Source organism: Monodelphis domestica, chromosome 2 (assembly GCF_027887165.1).
Source record: "Monodelphis domestica isolate mMonDom1 chromosome 2, mMonDom1.pri, whole genome shotgun sequence".
Classification (NCBI taxonomy): domain Eukaryota; kingdom Metazoa; phylum Chordata; class Mammalia; order Didelphimorphia; family Didelphidae; genus Monodelphis; species Monodelphis domestica.
The window spans coordinates 513,015,244-513,040,971 of NC_077228.1; the positions used below are offsets into that span (position 1 = coordinate 513,015,244).

The 25,728-nt window shown below is 41.7% G+C and overlaps 1 protein-coding gene across 2 annotated transcripts in view; it reads right to left on the reverse strand.

Moving 5' to 3' along the window:
* LOC100020228 (multidrug and toxin extrusion protein 2-like) overlaps positions 1 to 25,728 on the reverse strand; it is a 50,411-nt gene that overhangs the window by 16,226 nt on the left and 8,457 nt on the right. For both annotated transcript variants that reach the window (XM_007485795.2, XM_016429309.2), the window contains 9 exons: positions 22,707 to 22,855; positions 20,634 to 20,676; positions 19,994 to 20,038; positions 18,808 to 18,905; positions 15,295 to 15,392; positions 10,352 to 10,465; positions 9,440 to 9,507; positions 4,084 to 4,192; positions 1,555 to 1,630 (listed from right to left, as the gene is read on the reverse strand). In XM_007485795.2, the coding sequence (XP_007485857.1) occupies positions 1,555 to 1,630; positions 4,084 to 4,192; positions 9,440 to 9,507; positions 10,352 to 10,465; positions 15,295 to 15,392; positions 18,808 to 18,905; positions 19,994 to 20,038; positions 20,634 to 20,676; positions 22,707 to 22,855 (800 nt within the window). The remainder of the gene's footprint in view (positions 1 to 1,554; positions 1,631 to 4,083; positions 4,193 to 9,439; positions 9,508 to 10,351; positions 10,466 to 15,294; positions 15,393 to 18,807; positions 18,906 to 19,993; positions 20,039 to 20,633; positions 20,677 to 22,706; positions 22,856 to 25,728) is intronic.

A 25,728-nucleotide genomic window follows, 5' to 3' on the forward strand; every position in this document is an offset into this window, starting at 1 on the left:
CAAAGCCCTTTCTTCCACTCAGGACTCCAATTTATGTTCTTAGTGACATCCCTTTCCAAAACCCCTCCCACTGAAGCGCTCCAATCTGACTGGGCAAAAGGAGTCTGGAGAATGTTAGGATGGCAGCATTTTTAACCACTATCTTTCCTTTATCCCACTGCCATAAGTCATTTGTTAACTGATAAACAACAGGCTTTATCTGCATTTTTAATTTAATCAGAGGGTAGGGTAAGAAACTGCGTTGTGAATTAATTTTCATCTTAAGCCTTTCTCTCTTTCAAAATCCAGAATTTATCTTGAAGTACCAAAGAAAGGGACTTAGGCTAGTGTTAATTTTCACAGAAAATGACAAATATCATCTCCTGGAGCCTCAGTTTCTTCATCTGTCAAGTGGACATAATAATACTCATTCCTGCCTCACAAGGTAGTTGTAGAAATCAAACACTCAAGTACCCAGAAGCCCTTTAAGTGTGATTTGAAATGGAATCACTAATTATACCAGCATAGACTGAAAGAAAAAAAATGGAGGAGGATTCTGTACCTGAGCTTGGCCCTAGAGAAGAGATAAGAAATGAGCCTCTGGGGGGTAGCTGGGTAGCTCAGTGGATTGAGTGTCAGGCCCATAGATGAGTGGTCCTAGGTTCAAATCTGACCTCAGAGATTTCCTAGATGTGTGACCCTGGGCAAGTCACTTCACCCCCATTACCTAACTCTTACCACTCTTCTGCCTTGGAACCAATACACAATATTGACTCCAACACGGAAGGTAAGGGTTTAAAAAAAAAAAAGAAATGAGCCTCCCTTCCTTCCATGAAGAGGTGGGAAACTATGGGTGTGGAACTGAGCACACATTGCTATTTATGATCATTGGGTTGGTTAGTTTTGCTCAATTGGTTTTTATTTTCCTCTCAGTTTGTTACAAGAAATGACTGGGGGCAGGGAGAGGGAAAGAAGGGAAATGTGATAGAAAACAAAAAACATTAATAAAAAAGATAAAATTTGAAAATCAACCAAATGAAAGATAGCCTTATCATTAAAAGCAATAAATTTGGCCACCAAGCTATGTCTGGCACATGCATCTAACTCTGTAAACCCTTGTTGTGTGCCAGGAACAATAATACTAGGAGAGTTCCAAGGACTTTGGGGATTTATTTCCAAGAGGATTGTTTTACTTAGTAGGCACTATTAAAGCCAGGCAAGTAAGAGTAGAGAAATCTAGGCTTACCCACATGTGAAACAGTCTGGACCCCCCAAGTTTTTGGCTGAATTGCTTTTTTGGGGAAGTGTTTTCATGTAGATCAGTGGTACCAAACTCATAGAGAAACGGATCCCTGCAGGCCACATACTGACTTAGAAAACCACAAATGAACATTATGTTGTATTGTAATCTTATTTATTTTGTTCAACATTTCCCAATGACATCTGAATCTAGTTTGGGCTGCCCTCAGGAGCCCCTGGCCTTGAGTTTGACATCTCTGATGTAGATGACCCCCATCCTCAAGAAACCAAGACTTGGTCCATAAAACTGAAGATATTCTCCTAGGATTTACATACTTATCACTGGTAAACACATATGCCACCACATTCTTCAGAGCTGCAAATATGATGACTACCACAATGGCACAAATTCCTGGGAAAGACAAAACATCAGAATTTTTAGAGTATGAAAGCCTCGACAGAGCTCTATAACAAGGTTTGGGGATATGATCATAGGAGCAATCTTACAGTTCCAAGAGCTGATTCACGGGGTATTAATGTGAACAGACATTTAAGACCAGAAGGTCTGCCCTTTCTCATAACCCTGGTGATGGAGAGATGACACTTTGGCCTCTGCCTGCTACTCGAGAAATGAAATCTATTACTTTTCTTGGCAGCCCATTCACTGTCAGAGAGTCATCTAGTCATGAGGCAAAATCTGCTTGTTCCTTTCCTGGTCTTTATTCTGATCTGTGGAGTGACATCGCTTTACTATGATGGCCCTTTGGGTATTGAGATAGCTCGCACAGTCACCTCTGGCCCTCTGTTGAGGAAGACCTAAATACATGAAGGGCGATGAATGTAATAGAATTGTAGAGTGCCATCAGAAATGACAAGAAATGGATTGTTTCAGAGAAAACTTGGAAGAACTCTATGAACTGATACAGAGTGAAGAAGCAGAACCAAGAGAACAATGATAGCAACAAAGAAAGAGAAAAAAAGAAAGACTTCAGAACTCTAATCAATGCAATGAGAAGTCATGAGTCCAGAGATCTGAAGATGAAATACACTGGCCACTTGGCACCAAAAGAGGAGATGTTCTTCAATGCAAATAGATATTCATATATATATATGTATATACACACACACACACACACACACACACACACACACACACACATATATATATATAGAGAGAGAGAGATAGGTAGGTAGATAGATAGATAGATAGATAGATAGATAGATAGATAGGCAGACAGACAGATAGATAGGTAGATAGACAGAGAGATAGATAGACAGACAGACAGACAGATAGATAGATAGAGATTAGAAATAGGTTTATATAGGTAGAAATTGGGTTTAGATAGAGATAAGGAGACAGAGCAGGTCTGGGAATTCCTAGACAGAAGCGGTCTTCATGAGAAGCCTTGAGTTGGGAGTGGGTATAAGTTAGTGCCCCTTAGAATTAGGGACCTTTCCTCTTAAACCTTTTATTTCTCCTTTGAACCTTTTTAAACCTATTAAATATAAGGGTTTTTTCCTAAATCTGTCTCTGAGCAGTTCACTGTGTACGCCAAAAGTAGTTACATTTGAGCATAAGCTCAAACCAGCTCAGCTTCAACTGACAGCCAGTTGGCCCTTATCAACAACAAAGCAGAGACTAAAAGATACTGTTTCCAAAAATACATAACAAAATATAAATATGAAGAACTCACTGAATCAAGGGAAGATGGCAACTATATATAATTTTGTGAGTAAAATTCTTTTCCCCCTAAAAGCCATAAAAGTAGGTCTGAAGATTTACTCCTGTCTGGTTTTAGATTATTGGTCCCAACCCATGATTCAAAAACTTGGAATTCCTTTCTGGAACCTGAGTGTATAAATGGAAATTTTGAACCCTAGACTTCATTCCCCAGAAGTCTTTGGTATTTCCCAGAATTCCCTATAATCTCTCCTGGGTCTCCACATTGGCTAGACCACATTTTTGGTATTTAACTGGCAGTAATGCCTCCCACACTCTCTTCCTTTGCAATGATGCAGCAAGTTTAGTGATAAGCTAAGTGTGGGGATTTTAAATGGACCAATCAGCCATGGGCACGTGGTTTTTATTTTGAATCCTCTTTATTCCTTGACTTCTAATGATATTTATATAAATCACAAATCATAAAATATAATATTTTTATTATTAGAGATTATAAATTTAATTTTTACATGAGTCAGTTATAAAATACATGTGGCATCCCTCCCATATCTTCCATGTCTTTATCTACATCTTTGTCGGTTTCCTTCTCATCTGTTCAAAACAAGGAAGCTTATTGAAAGGACTAATTCCATAACCACCAGGAGAAGCTGATGGACAAAGGAATTGGATAGAGACAGTCAGAGGGCTCAGAATCCATGGGCATTCAGTGCTTTCATAATATTCGTGCAACACATGACCCATCCATAGTTGGTGCTCAATGATGCTAGGTGAATGAATAAATTAGCATCTCCAGATTGTTGAAAACATTAAAACTAGTGATATTCAGAGGACACAGTCCAAGAAGAGCGCAGGAGAAGCCTTTCAGGATGTGTGACCCAGTAAGTCAAAGTTCACCCCCATGATATGACTCATTGTATGATTTTAGCAGTAATAAATCTAATGACTTGAAATCTGATATGAAGAAAACAGTGCTAATTATTTCTGTGATCTTATTGCATCAGACAAATTAGAGACATTCCAGAGATGAAAAGTAAATTACAGTTGAGTATTCGGTTTTATGAAAGATTCAGTTCCTTACGGAAAGGCCGACAGTCAAAATCCATTTCAGACTCACTCCAGTAATTGGAGAGACAGTAGCACATTCACTCCAGGCTGGACACATGCCAGGCAGAAGGGGTACCCACCTGCACATAGCAGTGCAATGACAGATGACTGCTTCGCCTGATCAACGTTTCCTGCCCCGAGGGCATTACCCACACGGAAACTGGCAGCTACACCAAGGCCAAATGGCACCTAAAAATCAAAAGACCAAGCAATCATCAAAACAAAAGGCGTGTCCCAAATTAAGCCAATTTCAGCATAGAGATCATATCTGGGCATAGCATAAAAGGGCAGAAATAACATGAAAATTTTGGTTTCTCTGTGCTTTTCCCCTTCGGCTGACTGGATCTGTTTGACTTCCACTCATGGAGTCTGGGTAAGGTGGGAGTTCTACAGAAAGGACCCCTTACTCTGCCTTGTCACAGTATCCTATCTAGGACTTACTATCTGATGATGCCTCATCACTAGCCCATGTAGGCCATCAGCATGTTCTCTGACTCACAGACAAACCACAGAGTCCCATTTAGCTCTGGAAGTCCTCCTGGGGTGATCAGGGCCTGGGTAATGCATAATCCCCCAATGCCCAAATTTACCCAAAGTTGGTTGTAGTGATGAAAACCAAGAAGTGGGCAAGAGGAATGGATTCGTGGATCCGGAGTTGGAAGGACCTGAGGGACCTTGGAGTCCTTTTTGGTGTGTATGTCATGGTCCCTGGGGGCAGTACAGGTTAACAAAATGGAAACAGAGAAAGAGGCAGAGCTAAAGGATAAAAATCAGGGATCAAGGACTGAAGGTGCCCTGATTTTTCCCTTTTTATTGTCAAAAAATGTCCGATCATAATACAGTGTACAAATTTAATTGTGGACTTTTGAACTTAGGGATAACTTTGAGATCATTTGTGCCTACCCCCTTTATCTTGTAGTTTAGGAAACAGAGGCCTAAAGAAACAGTGTCACTTACTGAATGTTAGGTTGTAGTAAGTCAAGATCTTAGATTTCAACCCAGATCAACTTCTGACTCCTAAAATCTGATAGGGTGAATTTGTCTCAGTGAACTGGATTTTTCCCCCATTTTTTTATTACCATGCAAAACACATTTCCATATTGGTCATTATTTTAAGAGCAAACTCATACATTACCAAAACCCTAAAATGAAATAAAAAATACTCCGAAGTAAAAGGCAGCTCCAACAGTTAAATAATAGCGGATCAAAGGTTAAAGCTGGAAGAAACCTTCAGGCTGGCTAGTGCAACCCCTTTACTTTATAGTAAATACAAGTCTGTATAAGATATATTAAATTTTTTAAAAAGGTAATTTGGGAGGTGGGGACATGGAACAGTCATTCAGTATGGACAAGGGAGGGAGCAGCACCTTCTAATCCTGAATTAGATCATCGAATCCATCATTCACTTAGTTGTAACCCAGATTAGATGTATGGAGGTATGTACTCATGTAGGAAAATGGCAAGAAATTCTGTTTTCTTACCATGTGGGTAAGAACAGCCTCTTTGGACTATTTTTTTAGACCACCAGACTGGGCTAGCCTCATAATATCTTCTGGGGGCTTCAAGAAGGTGAAGATCTCATTTCCTTGCAACAGGGACCTAATCCATCTCCTTTCCCAAGAGACTGATACAATATATGTGTGGGAGGAATTATGCCCTTAAGTATTGGTGTAAAAGAATTATACCTATTTGTTTTTGTTATAGCTTTGAAGTAAATCTTTTCTCTGCAAAAGCTCATCCGATTATTACGTGTTTAGTTAGAACTGGGATGCTTGGAACTCTAAAACTGAGGGGTTACAATTGGTAAGGGCTTGAGTCATAGCAGACAACCATTTGACCTTTAGACAGATGGGGATGGGGTGAGGGGGAAGAGTTGTCACTGTTAGGGTATCTGAATACTCTGGGCAGACTCTCAAAGAAGGAAAGAGCATCCAGAATCCAGCTGAAGAAGTGTAGATGGGAAGAGGCTTGGAGGTAGATGAGCCTCAATCCCTCCTAGGTCTAGCTGTGCACATCATGGAAGCCTGCAGAAGAGAGTAGGAAGCCCTGCTCTTAGAGGCTCTTGGTTAGCTCCCAGGCCATAAGGAGGAGCCAGAAGACTGATAGACATGGTGGTAATGGCAGAGCAATGGCACCAGTGGAGGCCACTGGTTTATGGCTCATCACTTCTGTTTTAAGCCTTAACCAGTCTCTTTTATAACATGTTTAAGAAGTCGACCATTGACATGGAGAGAAGCCCCAGAGATGCTAAAATATTTACAGCAGCACTTCTTTGTGGCAACAAAATCTTAGAAACAAAGTTGATGCCCTCCTTTGGCTAAAGAAACTACAGAGCAGCTTGGTAGCACAGTGGGCAGAGAGGCAGGCATGGAGTTGAGAGGACCTAGGTTCAAATGTGGCCTCAAGCGCTTCCTAACTGGGTGACCCTGGGCAAGTCACTTTTTATTCCCTTTGCATAGCTCTTGCCCTTTTGACTTAGAACTGACAGTAAGATAGAAAATAAGGATTTAAAACAAAAACAAAAAATAAAACCATGGACCATGAATGTAAAGGAATACCAGACTGTTATAGGAAATGATGTGTTTGATGAATACAGAGAAACAGGGAAAAGTCTAAATGAACTGATTCAGAGCAACCAAGAAAACAACAGAAATGAGGACCAAGACAATGACAATGGAAGGAAACACACACACACACACCCCAGATGTGAATGTGGCTTGGCACCAAAGAGACCTTGCTCTCTTCTTTGCAACTGTCCATATTCCCTCCCCGTCTATTATTTGTTTTGAAGAATGGCTCGCTGGATAGAAGAGGGGGGAAATGATATATCTGGAAATGAATGTGATACGTAAAAACAAAAGATAAGATTTTTTGAAATCTGAAGAGATTTCTCTCTCCAAACTAAATAACCCATGTTCTTTCAATTCAGCAATCAATGGCAGCAGGAGTCAAATGAACACTTTTCTTTTTTGGCCTGAGTAAGAAGAAAGACTCTGTGTAGAGTGAGAAGAGAAAATGGTGACACCATCATTTAAGGAGCAAACAAGCGAACTCAGGCATCCATTTGCTTTGCCTCTATAACACCAAGTAACCAGCAGCGTCGTACAGTGGAAACAGCATTAGACTTCGAATTGAGATTCCCAACTTCCCCACTTGGGAGCCATCTGGCCATGGGGAAGTCACTGATTCTGCCTCACTCACTTCTTCATCTATAAAAAAAGAGGAGCCCAGGCTCACAGTGTTGTTCTGAGGACAAACTGGACCACATGTGCAAAGCACTAATATAAGTGTTATTCTCATTATTTTCATTCAGTGAACTGAGTGGTTGTTGCTTGGTACTTGAACTGTATATCTGGGTACCAAAAAAAAGGAAAAGCAAAAATCTGGGGTATATAAAAATGATTTATACGTAACAGCATAATTCTTCAAGACATCAGAATGATGCCCCATGCAAAAATAATTATGATATTAGACGACTCACAGCCAAGCTTTTTTTACCTTATGATAGCAATGGAAGGAGTAGAGGGACAAAATAAGGCATATATTTTGGGCATGACTAATGTGCCAATGTGTTTTGCTTGACTATACTTATTTCAAAGGTTCAAGTACAATGACCCACAATAAGGATACCACAAGACCAAGCAACTTTCAGTAAATGAGAGGAGAGCTTGGAATATAATATTCCAAAAGGCAAAAGACATGGACTTGAAACCAAGAATAACCACCTACTAAGCTTAGTATGAGTCCTAAAGGGGAAAGAAATGAACCTTTAAAGGAACAGAGGGCTTTCAAGCATTTCTTATGAAAAAGAGCTGAATAGGTACCTACACTAAAATGCAAGTACAAGAATCAAGAGACACCCAAAAGAGTAAATGTATTTGAATAATTGGAAGGGGCTGTACTATGATGCAGTGCCAACAATCTAATAGGGGAGAAAAAACACAGGTTTTTCCATAATTTTAATCTCTTTAAAGTGTATGAAGGACATTAAATATGAAAAACAGAGGTGCTAGGGGGTAAATTTAAAGTGTAGAAAGAAGGAAGATGGTGGAATTTAATGGTCTCATATTTGAGGGGTATAAAAAGAAAATCATACAAATATGGAGAAAGGGATGGGGAAAAGCAGGTATCACATGAAGTCCGGACACACAGAGTTTGGTATAGAATTAAATACATCAACACAACAAGGAAACAATGGAGATAGGGGAAGGTGTAAGAGGAAGAATAACACCACAGAGGGAACAGCGGCAAATAAAACAAATTTCCCTAATCTTGAAGAGAGGAATAAAAAGGGAGATAGAAACTAAAGGATTGCCCATTGATTGGGAAACAAGTAAATTATGGTGTAGGAATATAATGGAATACTATTGTGCTACAAGAAATTATGAAAGATGACATCAGCAGCTGGGTGGCTCAGTGGATTGAGTCAGGCCCAGAGACAAGAGGTCCTGGGTTCAAATCAGGCCTCAGATACTTCCAAGCTGTGTGACCCTGGGCAAGTCACTTAACTCCTATTGCCTAGCCCTTACCACTCTTCTGCCTTAGAACCAATACCCAGTATGGATTCTAAGATGGAAGGTGAGAGTTTAAAAAAAAAAACAGATGACTTCAGAGAATCCTGGTAAGTACAAATTGATACAGAATGAAGAGAGCAGAATCAGGAGAATGATGTAAATACTAATCACAACATTGTATAAAACAGCCAAGTGTTGAAATATTTAAGAACTCTGATCAAAGGAAAGATCAGCCAATCTCTCCAAAAGATGTGATGACAACTAGTACCATCTCTTGGGAGAGAGACGATGGACTCAAGCTACGGAGACAGGAATGCATTTTTGGATATGGCCAGGGTGTGATGTTTTGCTACCCTCTATTTGTTACAAGGTTTCTTACCCCCACTACCACCCCTCCACTCTTCACCTTCTAATTAACTAGGGGAATGGAGTATGGGTTTGGTGAGAGAGGTTAGCAACAATGATTAAAAAAAAAGGGAGGGGGACATGGAAACATCTCTAAACACTGACAAACAAAGAAAGAGGAAGTTCAGACAAAAGGAGAAACCAAAGGGACATTTGTGAAAGTAACATGGGGAATGATAATACTTTTAAAAATAGTAACTAATCTGAAATGGAGACTCATGATTGAATATGCAATCCACGTTTGGGTCTTGCTGTGTACTTGCAAGTGCTCATCTGGGGCAGTGTTTAAGCAAAGAATAATTTTGTTTTAAGTAAAAACAACAACTTCCTAACACATACACCACCTCAGATGCTTCTCCTTCACTATAAAATGGTCATAGTACAAGGTGGGACTTTGCTGCTGGCATATCCCATGGACATCATCAAGAGGTAGTGTCATCACAAAGCACAAACCCAACTGAGGGAAACTCCCAGCCCTGAATGAGGTAGAGACTGATCCCCGACCCTGAAGTCTTACCATGTAGGCCACAGAGGACAGTTCATAAATGATAGCCTGGGCTCCAAGCGTTGTTATACTAATCATTCCTAAAAAAAAAAAATGGACATAATCACATTGTTTCTGGTTAATTGAAATAAATATTATCTTTGCAGAGAGAAGGATTATCTTAATTCAGAAACTGAGGAAGACACAGATTCCTTAACTGTCAGAAATACAAAGCCAATGGCATGTGGTCATCCTGGCGTTGAAGGGCAGGTGCCTATCTGAGGCTTCACATACTCCTCTAAAGAGAGTAGTTCTTAGATAAAACATTGTTTACCATCTTTCATCACCTACTGGGCATGGCCTACACTAAAGTAAGAAACATAAGGCCAAAAGCAATCGGGTGTTGAGTAAAGCTTGGCCAAGGTCATCTTCTTCCTTTTGCCCTTTCCTAGAAGCCAGGAAACAGGTATGAGAATCCATGCACATCTTCTTAAAGGCTGCAGAAGTGTCCAATGGAGACAAGACTTTTCCAGCTCCAGAAATGAATCTCATTCTCTACCTCTCCTACAGTTGGCCGTTTTCTTCATGTGAAAGAACACAGCTACACACTCCTAGCCAATACCTAAAGAGGGCTGAATAAATATAGGTTGTGAACAAACTCAGATCAAAAAAAAAAAGAGTCAACCCAGTGTTCTGGGTCACCTTAAAGTCCGATCTACCACGGCACCAAATGCTTTTATGGAAGCTATCAAGGAGCACCAAAACCCAAATGGACTAAAAAATCAGTTAGTTCTAAGGCCAAATGGAAACACAAATTAGACCCTTGTGAAAATCTAACTCAAGGTAGAAGGAAAGTAGAGACAGCATTTCTATTTCTTTAAGGCTTCAGAGACACATTGATTTGCTTAGCTGCTTACAGAGGCCTATTTGGGATTGTTGACTGACCTGTGAGAAATGTTCCAACTTCAAAGGTCCACCATTCGATACACACCATAAGCATGCTGGGAACAGCTAATCGAATAAAAGCACCCCATTCCTGAAAGCACTCAGCAGACCAGCCTAGAGAAGAGAAGAGAAGAGAAGAGAAGAGAAGAGAAGAGAAGAGAAGAGAAGAGAAGAGAAGAGAAGAGAAGAGAAGAGAAGAGAAGAGAAAAGAGGAGAGAGGAGAGAAGAGAAGAGAAAAGAGGAGAGAGGAGAGAAAAGAGGAGGGGAGGGGAGGGGAGAGGAGAGGAGAGGAGAGGAGAGGAGAGGAGAGGAGAGGAGAGGAGAGGAGAGGAGAGGAGAGGAGAGGAGAGGAGAGGAGAGGAGAGGAGAGGAGAGGAGAGGAGAGGAGAGGAGAGGAGAGGAGAGGAGAGGAGGAAGTCAAGTTGGCTCCAAGCTTTGTTTCTGCTGATCAAATTCTCTTTGTCTGGATAACAGGAGTGTGTGTATTCTGGTCTGTTACTCCTGATTCATAAGGTCTCACTGGGACGTCATGGGAAAGCCCCATGACCAGTCTTTAACAGCTGCTCTCACTACAGACCCGACTTGTAATGTGGGCATCAAAGAAGGCACCAGCCCTGAGCTTGGTCTATGTGCCTCAGTCACATCGTTCAAAGGACCAAGACATTCTTATAAGTATTCTTTAGTATAACCCCACTAAACCATATTATGCTACACTATATACAATACACTATACTATATACACTAAATGATATCATCCAAAATATCTATTAAAGCTGCCTGGTTCCTAAGAGCTAAAGGCAAGAGATGAACATTAAACTCTAATGAGCCCTGCCCTGGGACACATGGACCCTTGCTCCCTCATCCCTAACTGCTACTCAATTCAACCCACATTTATTAACTGCCAACTGTGGGCAAGGCCTTTGACCTCAGTGACTCCCTTTGCTGCATCTGCTGTTGTAGAGTACCCTGCCCTCCTGAAGATGCTCGTCTGCAGATCCTCCTGGTTCTTCCCTGGCCCGTTAGCCCTCCCTGCTTGGCATCCTTTACTGAACCTTCCTCCACATCCCTCTCCCTCATTGGGGTGGGGGGGTGCTTCCTCCAAGGTTCTGTTTTGGGCCCTCTTCCCTTCTCTCTCCATCATTTCTCATGGTGAGCTCATTACCTCCCATGGGTTCAATGCTCTCTCTGCACCTCATTTCCAGATCTACATATCCAGCCCAACTCTCTTCTGAGCTTCAGTCCTACATCACCAACTACCTATTAGACATTCTCAAATGCACATCTCAGAGGTACCGCAAGCTCAAAATGTAAAAGCAGAATTCATTCTTTCCCTTGAAGCCCTTCCCTTCACCTTTCTTGTTTCCATTAAGGGTGTCACTTTTTTTTTTCAGGATTCCCTACCTCCTCAGGAAATGCATGGCTCTGAACCCACTGCTGACTGGCACAGGAGCTTTGACCTGTTCCTTGTCTGGCCCGGCCCATTTCAGCCTCCTTAGGCAGCCTGGTGGCACCTCTTTCAGGGCGTTTACCTTATTGGTGACAGACAGTGAAGCTGCCTCATTAGCTCTGTTCCTACAGGAGCTTGAGCCTTGGCCTCAGTCTCCCCGGGGACAGAGACCCCAGAAGCCCACCATCCCACCATTCTTACAGTCATCCAGGTTTACAACATCAGAATCATCCTCAGCTCTTTACTCTCACTCATCCTCTGTATGCCAAGTCTTGTTGATTAACCAATAAGCGATTATTAAGAGACTGCTATGCCTGAGACACTGTGCTAGCCACTGGGGACCCAAAGGCAAAGAGATAAGAATCCCTGGCACCAAGGACTTTCTAGCGTATTGGGGCGGAGGCCATATACCGCCAAGACAAATACAAGGCCATGTGGAGCCAGAAGTGCACTAGAACCTCACAGGACCGAGAAAGGCTTCACAAAGCTGAGTTCTGAAGAAAAGGAGGGATTCTAAGAGACAGAGGAGAGGCAAGAAGAGAACATGTTGCAGACATGGAAGCCTGTGCAGAGATGCAGAGGCGGGGGGGGGGGGGGGGGAGTCAAGTGTAAAGACCAGCAAGAAGCTAACAAGGCTAGAAAAGGAGGTGAAGACCTTTAAATGCCAAGCAGAGAAACTTCTACTGGCATTTTTAGGGCAAGAGGGAGACCCCAGAGCTTACTGACCAGAGAAGACTTTAGGAGAGACCATGGGTGAAGAGATCCATTAGGAAGCTCCTACACGAGTCCAGGAGAGGCTGAGGAAGATGGTGGACAAACGTGTTGATGAGAGTGAGTAGAGAGAAGGAGACAAACTTGAGGGATGCTGCGGATGTAGAACTGAAAAGATTTGATAACTGACTATATGTGTGGTGTAAACCTTAAAATTTCCCAGACCCTACTTTATAAGATTGGATTAAGGCCATTCCCCATTTGGGCAGTGAACTCTACTTAAAGCAGGAATGTGAGAATTCTACTTTACCTACTTGGGTCTGCCCTAGGGGAAGATAAAGTTGTAAACTCTTTTCTGAACAATTAAAAGTACTTAAACCCATACTTTTCTTAAGCTAAGTACCTATAAAGGTCAAGCAACTTGTGAATTTACAAGGAACAAAGAACTGGAAAACTTACTCAGCGCTTTCCTGGTGTGAATTACTCAAAAATCCACACCTTCTTAGGTGTGGACTAAGAATAGGTGGTCCTTTAGAAACATCTACAGTGATTGGTAGATGTAAGGACTTAGGGAAGGTGACAGGAAATTTTGCCCTTAAAAATAAGAGCTCAGAGAAGAGCAAAAGATCTGGATTTCTGATTCTCATTCTGAAGGAGAGCTCCTTGAGGAGCTCCTCTGAGGGGCTCTGTCCCTCTGGGGTAGGAGCTCTGGAGGCTCTTGAGAGAGGCCCTTTGAAACAATCTCTGGCTGGAAGACTCTTTGAGGAAGGACACTGGCCTGGTGTCACTAGTATCCTTGTTTAGTCAGAACTTGTGGTGAGTGTTAAAAAACTGACTGATTTCTCTTTTAAGACTCAGGTCTAGACCATATTGGCTTGAGGCCCTTCATACTTATTCCTTTCTTACTCTCTCTTTCTTTCTTTGATTACTCATTGTAGTGTTAATTAAAATCTCTATAAAACCCAATTGACTTGGATATTTGAATAATTGGGAATATTTCCCTGGTGACCACCTTATATTTGATTTAAAAACCAAGACACTGTAGTGAAACATATTTCTGTGGTCAAATTTACTCACCCTCTCTTATATCTATCACAATTTATATCTTCCACCATTTTAACTCACTACAGTTTAAGGCCTCAACCATTTTAAATCTCACAGTGGGATGAGGGAGTGAAGAGCCAAAGAGAGAGCCAATGGCATGGATCTGGGGGGCTGATGCTCCTCTCAACAGAACCGGGGAAGTTGGGAAGAGAACTTGTTCTTTGTTCCCATCCATCCCTTTTGGACAATCAAAGCACAGTGCCCACCCCTCACGCCCCTGCCTAGTTCAGACCCTCACACAGTTCACTTGGACTATTACGAGTCTCCTACTGGGCATCCTTGCCTCAAATTACTCAATATTCCTAAAGCATGAGTCTGACCATGTCAATTCCCAATTCAAAAAGCTCAATGACAAAGTCCTCTTTGTCAGCATTTAAAGCCCTTCACGATCTGGTTCCTTCTTCTGTTTCCAGACTCATCACACGTTACTCCCATCCATTCACTCTACTCTGCAGTGATTCTGGCCAGCTAGTTGTTCCCATAGGTGGCAGTCCACCTCCCCTCCCATGCTGTGGTCCAGGCTGGCTGCCATTCTTGGAATGCTCTTCCTCTTTCTCCTGCTTCTCTCTCTACTCAAGTGCCAGCTCCTACGTGAGGCCTCTTCTAGTCCCCCAGGCCCTAGTTCCTGTCACCCCCATTACTATGCATTATATATATGCACATGTATGTATGAGCTCATACCACAGTGTTGCCCAAGGAGCCTATCTCTTTTACCACAGAACAGGGCACATTCTGTTTTTAACAAATTTAAAAATGAAAGACTTTGTTTTTATTTTATTTTATTTTTTAAACCCTTACCTTCCTTCTTAGAATTAATACTGTGTATTGGCTACAAGGCAGAAGAGTGGTAAGAGCTAGGCAATGGGGGTCAAGTGACTTGCCCAGGGTCACACAGCTAGGAAGTGTCTGAGGTTAGATTTGAACCCAGGACCTCCCACCTTCTAGACCTGGCTCTCAATCCACTTAGCTATGCAGCTGCCCCCCAGAATTAAAGACTTTAAAACCAATTTCAAAGCATCCTATGGTCATTCAGTAGCTTCAGGCATGCCTAACTCTTTGGGACCCCATTTGGGGTTTTCTTGGCAACACTAGATACTAGAATGGTTTTTCCATTTCCTTCTCTAGCAAATAAATTTAATATATTTCCTCTATTATCTTTTAGATTTTCATGGAAAAATATATAAAACCATACATATATTTATACATATGACAGCTAGCACTTATAAAGCACCCTTAGGCAAAGCATTTTACATATGTTAACTCATTTGATCCTCATGAAACCATGGGAGATAGGTGCTATTATTATCCCCATTTTACCGATGAGGAAACTGAGGTAGGCTAAAGTTAAGTAACTTACCCAGGACCACGTAGTTCACATGTTTCTGGAGCAAGATTCACACTCAAGTCTTCCTGACCCCAGTTGGCTAGCTAATTTATGCAGGTAAACCAAGGACATCAGTCTCCTCTAAAAGAAAGCGAAATTCCCTCTAATTCAAGCAATATTTTACCAGGATTAAGCAATGGAGAGAAAAATCCACTGCCTGGAATTTTACTTGTTTCTGTCCAGACCTGGGACTTAGGAAGCTCCCCTGTGAAAGATGACGAGAACCTGCCTCGTTTAACAACATTGTCTCTAAAAAGAGCAAAGAAAACACAATTCTCGATGTAGACGGGCACATACCTCCCCAGGTCTCCACGTGGATCTTTTTCCACCACACATAGAGAAAGAGAAGACAGGCCTGGGTGAACTGAGATGTGGTGTTAGCCCAGGCGGAGCCTCTGCAGGAGATGAGAGAGAGATAGGAGTTATTTGGTGTAGTCTCTGCCTCCCACCCTGGCCAGGCAGCCCCACTGCCTTGGCTCACTGCTCTGGGCTGCTCCTGAACCTCAGTCTAGAGGCTCAGAACAGCCAGGCTGCCTGTTTCCCACTAGTGTTCCCCAGACCTGGCTCAGGGCTCCCCACATCTCTCTTCCTCCCACTACGATTCATCCAGGAGTACACAAGTGCCGAATACAACAGTCACAGCTTCCAGGAGAAAATGAAAAAAATCACTTGTCCCTGGAGAGAAACGGCTGCTCTAAGAGACATCCCACTAACTAGCATCTTGACTCTAGTCACAGGTTTTTTTTTTAACCCTTACCTCTATCATAGAATTAATATTGAGTATCGGTTCCAAGGCAGAGGAGGAATGGAGGTTAAATGACTTTTCCAGGGTCACACAGCTAGGAAGTGTAATGAGGCCAAATAGAAAAAGCTACAGATTTTGTTTTTTATTAACAGAATTTGTTTCCAGGTATCTCAGCCTTTCCCTTTCCTTTCCACACCATAGAAAGCATCATCTGGCAAACAGATATGTGCATATATGTCTTCTGTGTTTCCATTTTGGGGTTCATTCTCTGACTATTCTTCAAATATTAATTCTATACTGTATATAGTATTTTCTTGTTTTTACTCATTTCACTCTTCATTATCTCATATAGTTCTTTCCAAGTTGTTTTTTTTTAAACCCTCACCTTCTGCCTTGGAATTAATACTATGTATTGGTTCCAAGGCAGAAGAGTAAGGGTTAGGCAATGGGGGTGAAGTGACTTGCCCAGGGTCACACAGCTAGTAAGTGTCTGAAACTAGATTTCAACTCAGAAAGTTGTCTTCCTTTTTTTTTTAAACCTAGCTTCCACCTTGGAATCAATACTGTGTATTGGTTCCAAGGCAGAAGAATGGTAAGGGCTAGGCAATGGGGGTCAAGTGACTTGCCCAGGGTCACACAGCTAGGAAGTGTCTGAGGCCAAATTTGAACCCAGGACCTCCCATCTCTGGGCCTGACTCTCAATCCACTGAGCCATCCAGCTACCCCCTCTTTCCAAATTTTTAAAAAATTAATTTGCTCATCATTTTTATGGCACAGTAGTATTCCATCATAATCATAAACTACAATTTGTTTGGTCATTCCTCAACTGATGGACATCCCCATCATCTCCAGGGCTTTGCCACCACAAAGGGAGCTGCAATAAATATTTTGGAACCTAGAGGTTCTTTTCCATTTTTCCTTGATCTCCTTGGGAACGAGACCCAGAAATGACATTGCTAGGAAAAGGATATTCACAGTTTTATAGCTCTCTGGGCATAATTCCAAATTGTTCACCTAAATGGTTGGATCCGTTCATGGCTCCCGTCCAACATTTGCCATTTTGCCTTTTGTTATTTTAACCAATCTGATGGGCATGGGATGATGTCTCAGAATTGTTTTGATTTGCATTTCTTTAATCAATGATGATCTGGAAAATCTTTTTCACATTCCTATATATGACTTTGCTTTCTTCATCCAAAAACTGTCTATTCATATCTTTTGCTCCCTTATCAGTTATGGCCCTTATTCTCATAAATCTGACAAAGTTCTCTATATATTTTAGATAGGAGACCTCTATTCAAGAGATGTCTATGAAAAGGGTGTATAAATGGAGATTTTGAGCCTTTGGATTTCATCCCCCAGAAGTCCTTTAGTTTTTCCCAAAATTCCATTTTCCTGAGTCCCCACGTTTTGCGTGATTGTATTTAAGTGGCTGTAACCCCTGTAACCTCTCCCTTGTCCTCTTTTGAACCTGAAACTGGGCCGAAGACAGGCAGTTCTTTTGCTTTAATTATTATTAATAAAACTTTATAAATATAATATTTAGTTATTGATTATTAATTTTAAAACCCACAAGGGCTAGGCAATGGAGGTTAAGTGACTTGCCCAGGGTCACACAGCTGGGAAGTACCTGAGGCTAGATTTGAACCCAGGACCTCCCGTCTCTAGGCCTGACTCTCACTTCACTGAGCCATCTAGCTGCTCTTTAGTTTCTGCTAAAACTACTTTCCAGTTGTCCCAGCAATTTTTACCAAATAGTGATTTCTTAGCCCAATAAACTAGGCCTTACTTCTATCAAAATACAAGATTATTCTAATCTTTTACCATTGCTTGTTGTCTGTCTGTCCTGTCCCACTGATCTCCCTTTCTATCTCTTAGCCAGTACCAGATCGCTTTGATAAATTTTTTAAAAAACCGTCCAGACAAAAGGACCTTCCCATGGAAGGGAGGAGATCGTCCACGGTTATTAGCATGCATTTATTGACCTTCTGCAGAACAACATTCTTTAATCGAACAAAGCGGCCAAATGACCAGTAGAGTGCTGGACCTCGAGTCCAGAAGAGCTTCCTTAGTTCAGATCTTTGACCCTGGATACCTTCTGCCCCACTGAATTTCCTCTTCTGTGAAATAGGATTACTAACAGCACCTACCTTACGATGAGGATCAAGTGAGATAATACTGGACAAGCCCTCTGCCCACTTTAAAGCCCTACATAATAACTGCCCGCATCGTTTCGTCTTAGCAAATCAAGGAAGACTAACGGTTCTGAGCGGTGGCCAGGCTTTGCTCTTTCACAAACACCCAATGGCATGAGGCTCTTATGTTCTAAGGACCCAGAAGGTGGCAGGCACTCGAGGGCTTCCCAGCCATCACTCACAGGATCGATCCTGGACGTAAAGCTGAGAAAGAGCCCTCGGAGGTCTCACTGAGCCCCATTCCCCACTTTTACAGGGGAGCAGAGAGGAACCCCGAGACCTCAGGGGAGCCAGGGGACAAGCCCAGACCTTCTGACTTCAGCTCCCTTGCCCCATGCACAGCTGAATGCCTTCTGTCCTCCTGGATTCACTTCTCTATTCATCCTCTTTTTCCCCTCACCTTCCATCCTTCTCTTCAGCCTGCCTACAGAAATTCCCAAGCACCACTGCTAGTTTGAGGATGGGGGTCCCATTGGGTCTTAGCACCTTCCCAAGCCTCAGGAGCTGCATAGTCTTGTCTCTTCCTTTGTTTTCCCTCTCCTGCGAGTCCCCCCCAAGACCCAAGCTCCCTCTAACGGGCTATTTCCTCCTTCCTTTCCCCACAGGGACTGATTTGTCCCCGGCCAGAGCCAGAGATCATCACCAATTACTTGTTAGGAATAATCTTCCCCTGAGTAAAATGGGAGCTCCCTACTTATTCCTAGAAGAAAGAACATCCATTTGATCACCAGATGCCAACCTGTGACTCCTCTAGTCCTAAGCTGGGCATCCAGCCCCTTTGCTCCAGGGGCCCTTAGCAGTATGGAATGTGGCCCACAGTGGGGAGGGACTTTCCCAAGCCCAGGCAGACTCTCTGGGGTTTCTACTTACACCACTCCAAGGTTTAGCGCGTACAGGAAGAGAGCATTCATACCCACATTGATGATATTTGCAGCAATTCCAGTAATGACTTGAGGCAAAGTGATGCCCTAAAATTCAAAAGCCAACCATCAACAATGTTCACTCCTTTCTGGAATCTAACCATCCTCTGAATAGCCACAATGAAGCATTGCTCTATGGGAAATTCCTAAGGTCGTTTTTGGTGTATCAGCTGACAAGACTTGACTTAACTCTAAAGCCGGGACCAGTGCAAACACAAGATCTGAGCGGACTCGAATCAAGATCTTGCGCTCTATGCCACCATCTTTATTGACTGATGTCTTTTTCTTGCAGGAATCCAACGCCCATTCATTCTGAATAGAGAAAAAGGTTCTGGCCTATTTCCCCCATCCCTGTGGTTTGGTTTGGTTTTTAACTTTGAAACAGAAGCGCCTGTGAAGTCACCCTTTCCAGGGCAGACAGATAGGTCATGAAGGTCCATGTGGGTCGCTAGATTGGGCAGAAAAGGGCACACTTGGGAGTACCGAGATCCGACCCAAAAGGACAGTGGGTCCTCCCCCCCTCCTCTCCCTCTACCCAGGTGGAACTTGTCTTTTGGCTGTGGGGAATGAGGGGGGAACTGGAACTGGAGCTGTCCAGTCCTCCCTCTAGAAGGTGTTCAAGACCCAACACTACAGTCAGATCCTATATGGTGCACTGGGGTCAATGAGAAGTTTGTGGTTTGAAGTTCAAGGGAATTCCAAGGAATGGGGCTACCACCTCCAGGCTGGGAAATGTCCTTCCCAAGAATTGCCCCTGCATGTCCCAAAGACAAAGCCGGAGATCCATTTCTGAGGGAAGAGGGGAAGAAAATGCAAAAACAGCAAAGCCTGTCTAATTCCACTTCTGAAACAAATGGCAAAAACCAGTGGTAGGGGGCAACTGGGTGGCTCAGTGGATGGAGAGCCAGACCTAGAGACAGGAGGTCCTAGGTTCAAATCTGGCCTCAGATACTTCCCAGCTGTGTGACCCTGGGCAAGTCACTTAACCCCCTTACCCAGCCCTGACCACTCTTCTGCCTTAGAGCCAATACACAGTATTGATTCCAAAATAGAAGGTAAAGTTTAAAAAACAAAAACAATTGTAACTTCTGACATTATGCAAAAGCTACACATACACACAAAAAGCAATCTTATACCTGACTTCTTAGGTATCTCGTCTGCAGCTGGTACAGAAATGCTGCCTGCAAGATTAGACAGAAAAAGTCTCATTCATTAAAGTGAAAGAGAAGGACACCAAATCATAGCCATTACAACGATTTCCTCAAAGGAACTCTCCAGGAGTTCTGAATAAGAAGTGTCCCCAATAGTGAGCGGAGACAGACCTGGGCTAACCAGTCCACAGGAGCACTCGCTGAACACGTGGGGGCACTTTTACTCCATGAGAGATTTCTCCTTAAGAACCTGACACAGCAGTTCCAGCTGGCCAGATGCAAAGCTGTCTGGGTCACAGGATGGTCAGGACCAGACTATCGCTGCCTTCGTAAGAGTCATAAACTCTCTGGGCAACTGATGCAGGAGAATGGTCTGTCCCCCCTTTTCCCAACAGTGACTGGGGAGAGAAGCTGCTTTTCTCCCTTTCTTTTGGGGCTTTCTATAGTTAGTTAGAATTGCTGGAGTGTCATAAGTTACAGGGTGCTCTGAGCAATATTGTAGCTTCAGTTTATATATGAAAACTATTGGGTTAAAGAGGGGGCAACAGTTAAATGGCATCATTGAGCCTTCTTGGTGCCCTGGCACGCGATGGTAACCCACACATCTAAGACCCCAGAGACTTACGGGAAGAGAAGGAAGAAAAATCATCACATAAACTTGGGCTAACCTGAAATTAAAAAGAGATTTCCTTCAGTCCGTGTTGTAGAGGAAACAAAAGTCTGCTGTTAGTTTTTCACCATATGAAGCCGTAGAGGATGATCACACCCCAAAACCCCATTTCATACTGGCATCCTGAATTGAACACAAGCCAGGACTATCCAGAAACTTGTTACTTTCTCCAACCAAGTGCCTAGAAGGGCCATCGAATACCCTGGAGCCCCAGAGTCTCGGCACCCCAGAACCCACCAGGTCATTTGTGGTTAGAGACCAATGGCCTCTCCTAAGTGGGTTCTATCTGTTAAGCTTCAGTTGGACCAATTACATGTGCTACTTTAGGAGGGCTGATTCCACTTAAGGATTTTCCTAAAACTCAAGACAAAAGACTGAAAACTTCCCAAACAAAAGTAGAGGCTACCTGTTACGGGAGGGCAGGGTCAATTTTCTTTGAGAAAGGAAGCAAGCAGGGAGCTTTAGAACAATAATGAATGAGGAGTCAGTTCCTCAGGATGAAGGAAGTCCTTCCCACTGCTACCTTTTACCCTGTCTTATGTCCCCATTCTAATGAGATTCCTAAAGCATGATGACCAGGTCATCCCCTGGCAGGCAGTTAAGAGGCACCAGAGTGCTGAGAGCACTGGGCTTGGAGGTATATAATAGAAAATCTGTTACTCTAAAAAAGAATTTCATATCCTGAGAGCCCACTGACTTCCTGTCATTATGTACTTCCTGTAGACAGAGGATGAAGGGAGTAGGCATTGAAGCTCTTGCTCCTCTTTGGCATGATGTAGGAATCAGCGGTGATGTTGGTAAGGTGGGGATTTTGAAATGGCTAATCAGCCATGGGCACATAAATGGTTTTTATTTTGTATCCTCTTTATTCTTTGATTTCTAATGATATTTAATAAATGCCTTAAATTATAAAAAATTTTTTATTACTGAGATTTTAATTTTTACAGAGTCAAGAAGACCTGAATTCAAATCTGACCTCAGACACATACCAGCTATGTGACCCTGGACCAAAAAAACAAACAACAAAATGAAAAAAACTTCTCTCAGCCTCAGTTTCCTTATCTGAAAAATGGAGATAATAGAACCTATCTGCTAGAGTAAAGTCCTCTGTAAATCATAAATTAACCAACTGTTAACTATTCTTAATCTCCTGCTCAGGAAAGTTTAGGAAGTGGCTCCCTCTTACCCATACACAAACTATAATATAAAAGCCCATCCTAAGCCAACTGTAGCTTACTTTTCTTAACTTCCTCCTCGCTGCAGCCAAATCACCTTGTTATTCCTTATATATTTGGACAGGTTAGTTCTCCTCCTCCCATCCCTAATCCTCACCAGGAACACCCCTACCCTCCCCCTCAAAAAATAATCCCTGGCTTTCTTCCAGGCTGCTACCTAGGACAGGAGAACCTTCTTAAGGATCACTTTCTCCTTCCTTCAAATAACACTGCCTGGCACATAGAAGGCCTTTAATAAATGTTGATTGTCTATATGTAGTCAGTTTATAGGATTAGAATCAGAAAGGCTCATCTTTGTGAGTTCAAATATGACACTAGCTGGGTGATCCTGGGCAAGTCACTTCATCTTGTTGGCCTCAGTTTCCTCATCTGTCAATTGAGCTCAATAAGGAAATGGCAAACTGCTCCAGAATCTTGGCTAAGAAAACCTGAGCTGGGGCTATCGAGTTGGATATGACTGAAATACTAAACAACAACAAAACTACATTCTGTTTCCTAACACAGTGCTTAATATATACTCATTGGTTGATTCTAAAATTACAGAATTGAACTTCAAAAATAAGAGAGAGAAAAACACATTTTGGGGAATAGAATTCCAATTCAGCTTCCATGAGTAAAACAGTATCTTCGACACCAAAATAAATGGAGAAATGTATGTTATATTAAATCTTAATTTCCCTTTTCATAAACAGACAAACATATGACCAACAGGAGATGTCCACCTAGTGAAGAATGCTTGATGGTCCTTCATTCTCCAACGAGGCTCAGTTATAAAATGAAAAAGGACTCTTACTTGGAAACTTCTGGATCTTGTTTGGCAAACAGGAGGATCCGTTCAATGTTAATAAAGATGGCCCAGCAAGGAAAGCAGCAGAGCAGCAAAATAAGGATTGCCCTCTGTAGTATGATTCCAATACGTTTCAGATTCTTGGCCCCAAAAGTCTTGAGGAAGGAAAAACAATACAAGGATCATTAAAATGGGGGTCAGTCCTTAGTGCAGGTATTCTGGAAAGCAATTTCTGAGCTCTGCTTAAAAGTTACTAGACTCTGCCCAACCTCTGACCTGGTGTCACCACTAATAGGCCTAGACCTCAAAAAAGATTTTTGGTGTTTTGTTTTGTTTTGTTTTGAAGTAAAGGAGCCACATGTGCAAAAATATTTATAGCAGTTCTTTTGGTGACAGCAAAGAACTGGAAGTCATCAATTGGAGAAAGGTTGAATTAATTACGGTACATAAATGTGCCATAAAAATTTTTATTAAAAAATTCATTTTAGTGAAACCTGGGAAGACTTGTATGAACTGATGCTGAGTGAAGTGAATAGTACTGGGAGAACAATTTATATTATAACAATATTTTAAAAACAAACAATTTTGAAAGGCTTATGGAAACTGTCTAACACAGTGACCAACCATAATTCCAGAAGACTAAAGATGGGGCTTGCTGCCTGTTGGCTGGGCAGAGAGGTGATGGACTGAACATGCATAATGATACATGTTTTTTGGAAATGACTATTATGATGCAATTTGATTTGCTTGACTATGCATTTTTGTTTAAAGGAGTTTTCCCCCCAGTGGAAGAAAGATGGGAAAGAGAGGAAAAATATTGTTGTTAATTTTTAAAAGTTTTAAAAATGAAATAAAATTTGTCAATAACAAAGGAATTCAAGTCAGAAAACACTCAAGACCTATCTAAATATACAAAGTATACAAAATATTCTTTAGAGAAATAAAGAACCACAACTAATATATTTACTGATCATGGTTGGGCCATATCAACATAAAACACAATATTGCTTAAATTAATTTACAGATTTAGTGCTATTCCAGATTACAAAGTATATTACACAGCTAGGCAATTCCAATTTTCTTTTCCTTGTTCTAATGTTCATATGGATGAGTAAGAAGTTTTCTTCACTCAAGAAAAGTAAAGAAAAAAGTAGGAAGGAAGAGACTAATACTTTTTTATCTCAAATTGTACAACAATAATCATCAAAACTATCTAGCTAGGAATGGTGGGAAAAAAACAGGAAAATCTATTAGAAGATTAGACTAAACAAGGAAGAATAGGCAATAATGAAATTCAATAATCCAGTACCAGATAAATAAAGGAATATAAATCTATTTGGGGAAGAGTTCCCCTTTCAAAAAGAATTACTGGGAAAACTGGAAAGCAATCTAAGAAATTTAGGTATTGACCAGTCTCTTATACTATATACCCTAATAAAAGTGTAATTGCGATTTGAATATGAAAAGTTACATCATTAAAAAGCTGGAAGAGAGGTAGAGCAGGTATTTTCATAACTAGGGTTAGGGAAAGAATGTTTAAACAAAGGAGAAATGTGATAAAAGGAAAACAGACAACTTTGATTATCTGAAATTTTAAAACTTTTGCCTGAAAAAAATACGACTAGGACAGTAATGGTGAACCTATGGCATGGGTGTCTAGGATGGCACACAGAGTGCTTTCTGTGAGCATGTGTGGTGCCCTCCTTCCCACCCCACAGAATTTGTTACTAGAAAGGCAGAGGGATTTGGGGGAGCTGGCCTCTTCCTCCTCTCTACTGCACCTAATGACATTTTTTCACATCCCTTTCCCCTCTGCCCAGCAGCCCAATGGGAGTGCATGGGGGAAAGGTAGGCAGCTCACAGGCAGCAGAGCTTGGAGGGGAGTGGAGTGCTCAGACTACTCCCCTCTGCCTCTCTACATTTGCTGAGGACATTCCTCACTTCACTTGCCCTTCTGCCCAGCAGTCCAATGGGAGCACTTTCTCCCTTCCCTGTGTGTGGCACTCAGTGGGGGGAAGGGGCATGGCACACAGTCTCTGGGAGGCAGGAGTGGGCATGGGACTCTATCTCTAAAAGGTTCACCTTTGAACTAGGATAAGAAGGGAAGTGGTCAAATAGGGAAAAAACTTTGGATCAAATATGTCTAATAAGAGTTATATTCAAGAGAATATATACTAAATATATAAAACGCATGCATATATGTGTGTATGCACACACACGTGTGTGTGTGTGTGGTGTGTGTATGGGTAACTCACACAAACATGAGAACGAGATCTATTTCCCCCAATGAACAGGTGGTTAAAGAATCCAACCAGTTGTCAAAGAAAGAATTCTAACTATTAACAATCATATGAAAGTTCACTCCAAATCACTAATAGTAAAAGAAATATAAATAAAAACAATTACAGAGTTTTATCTCACACTCTGCATATTAGCAAAGATAACATAGGATGGCAATAGACAATGTTGGCAATGTTGTGCAAAGATAGATACACAGATACACCATTAGAAAGAACTGTGAATTTAGTCAAATCACTTTAGAAAGCAATGTAGAACGTGACTAAAATGTCCTTGGCTTTAACCCAGAGATCCCGCTGTTAGGCACATACCCCAAGGAGGTCAAGATATACACCAAAATATTCAGAGCAAGAACTGTATTGTAGCAAAGATTTGGAAACAAAGTAAATATCCATTGATTGGGTAATGGTGAAACAAATCATGATACATGAGTGCAATGGAACATTACTAGAACATAAGAAATGATGATTCTGAAGAATTCAGAAATACATGGTTAGACCTATGTATGAATTATTATTGAAAAGTGATTTAATCAGAATCAGGAAAATAATACACAACTACAAAAATTACATGGAGAAAACAAAAATTCTTACGATGCTATGAAATTATAATGATCATGCGTCCTCCTACTAGAGAGGAGAAAATGTGTCCCATCTATTGCATATTTTGTCAGACTTGGGTGATGTTTTATTTTAATTTGTAATTTTTTCCATGGTTACATAATTCTTGT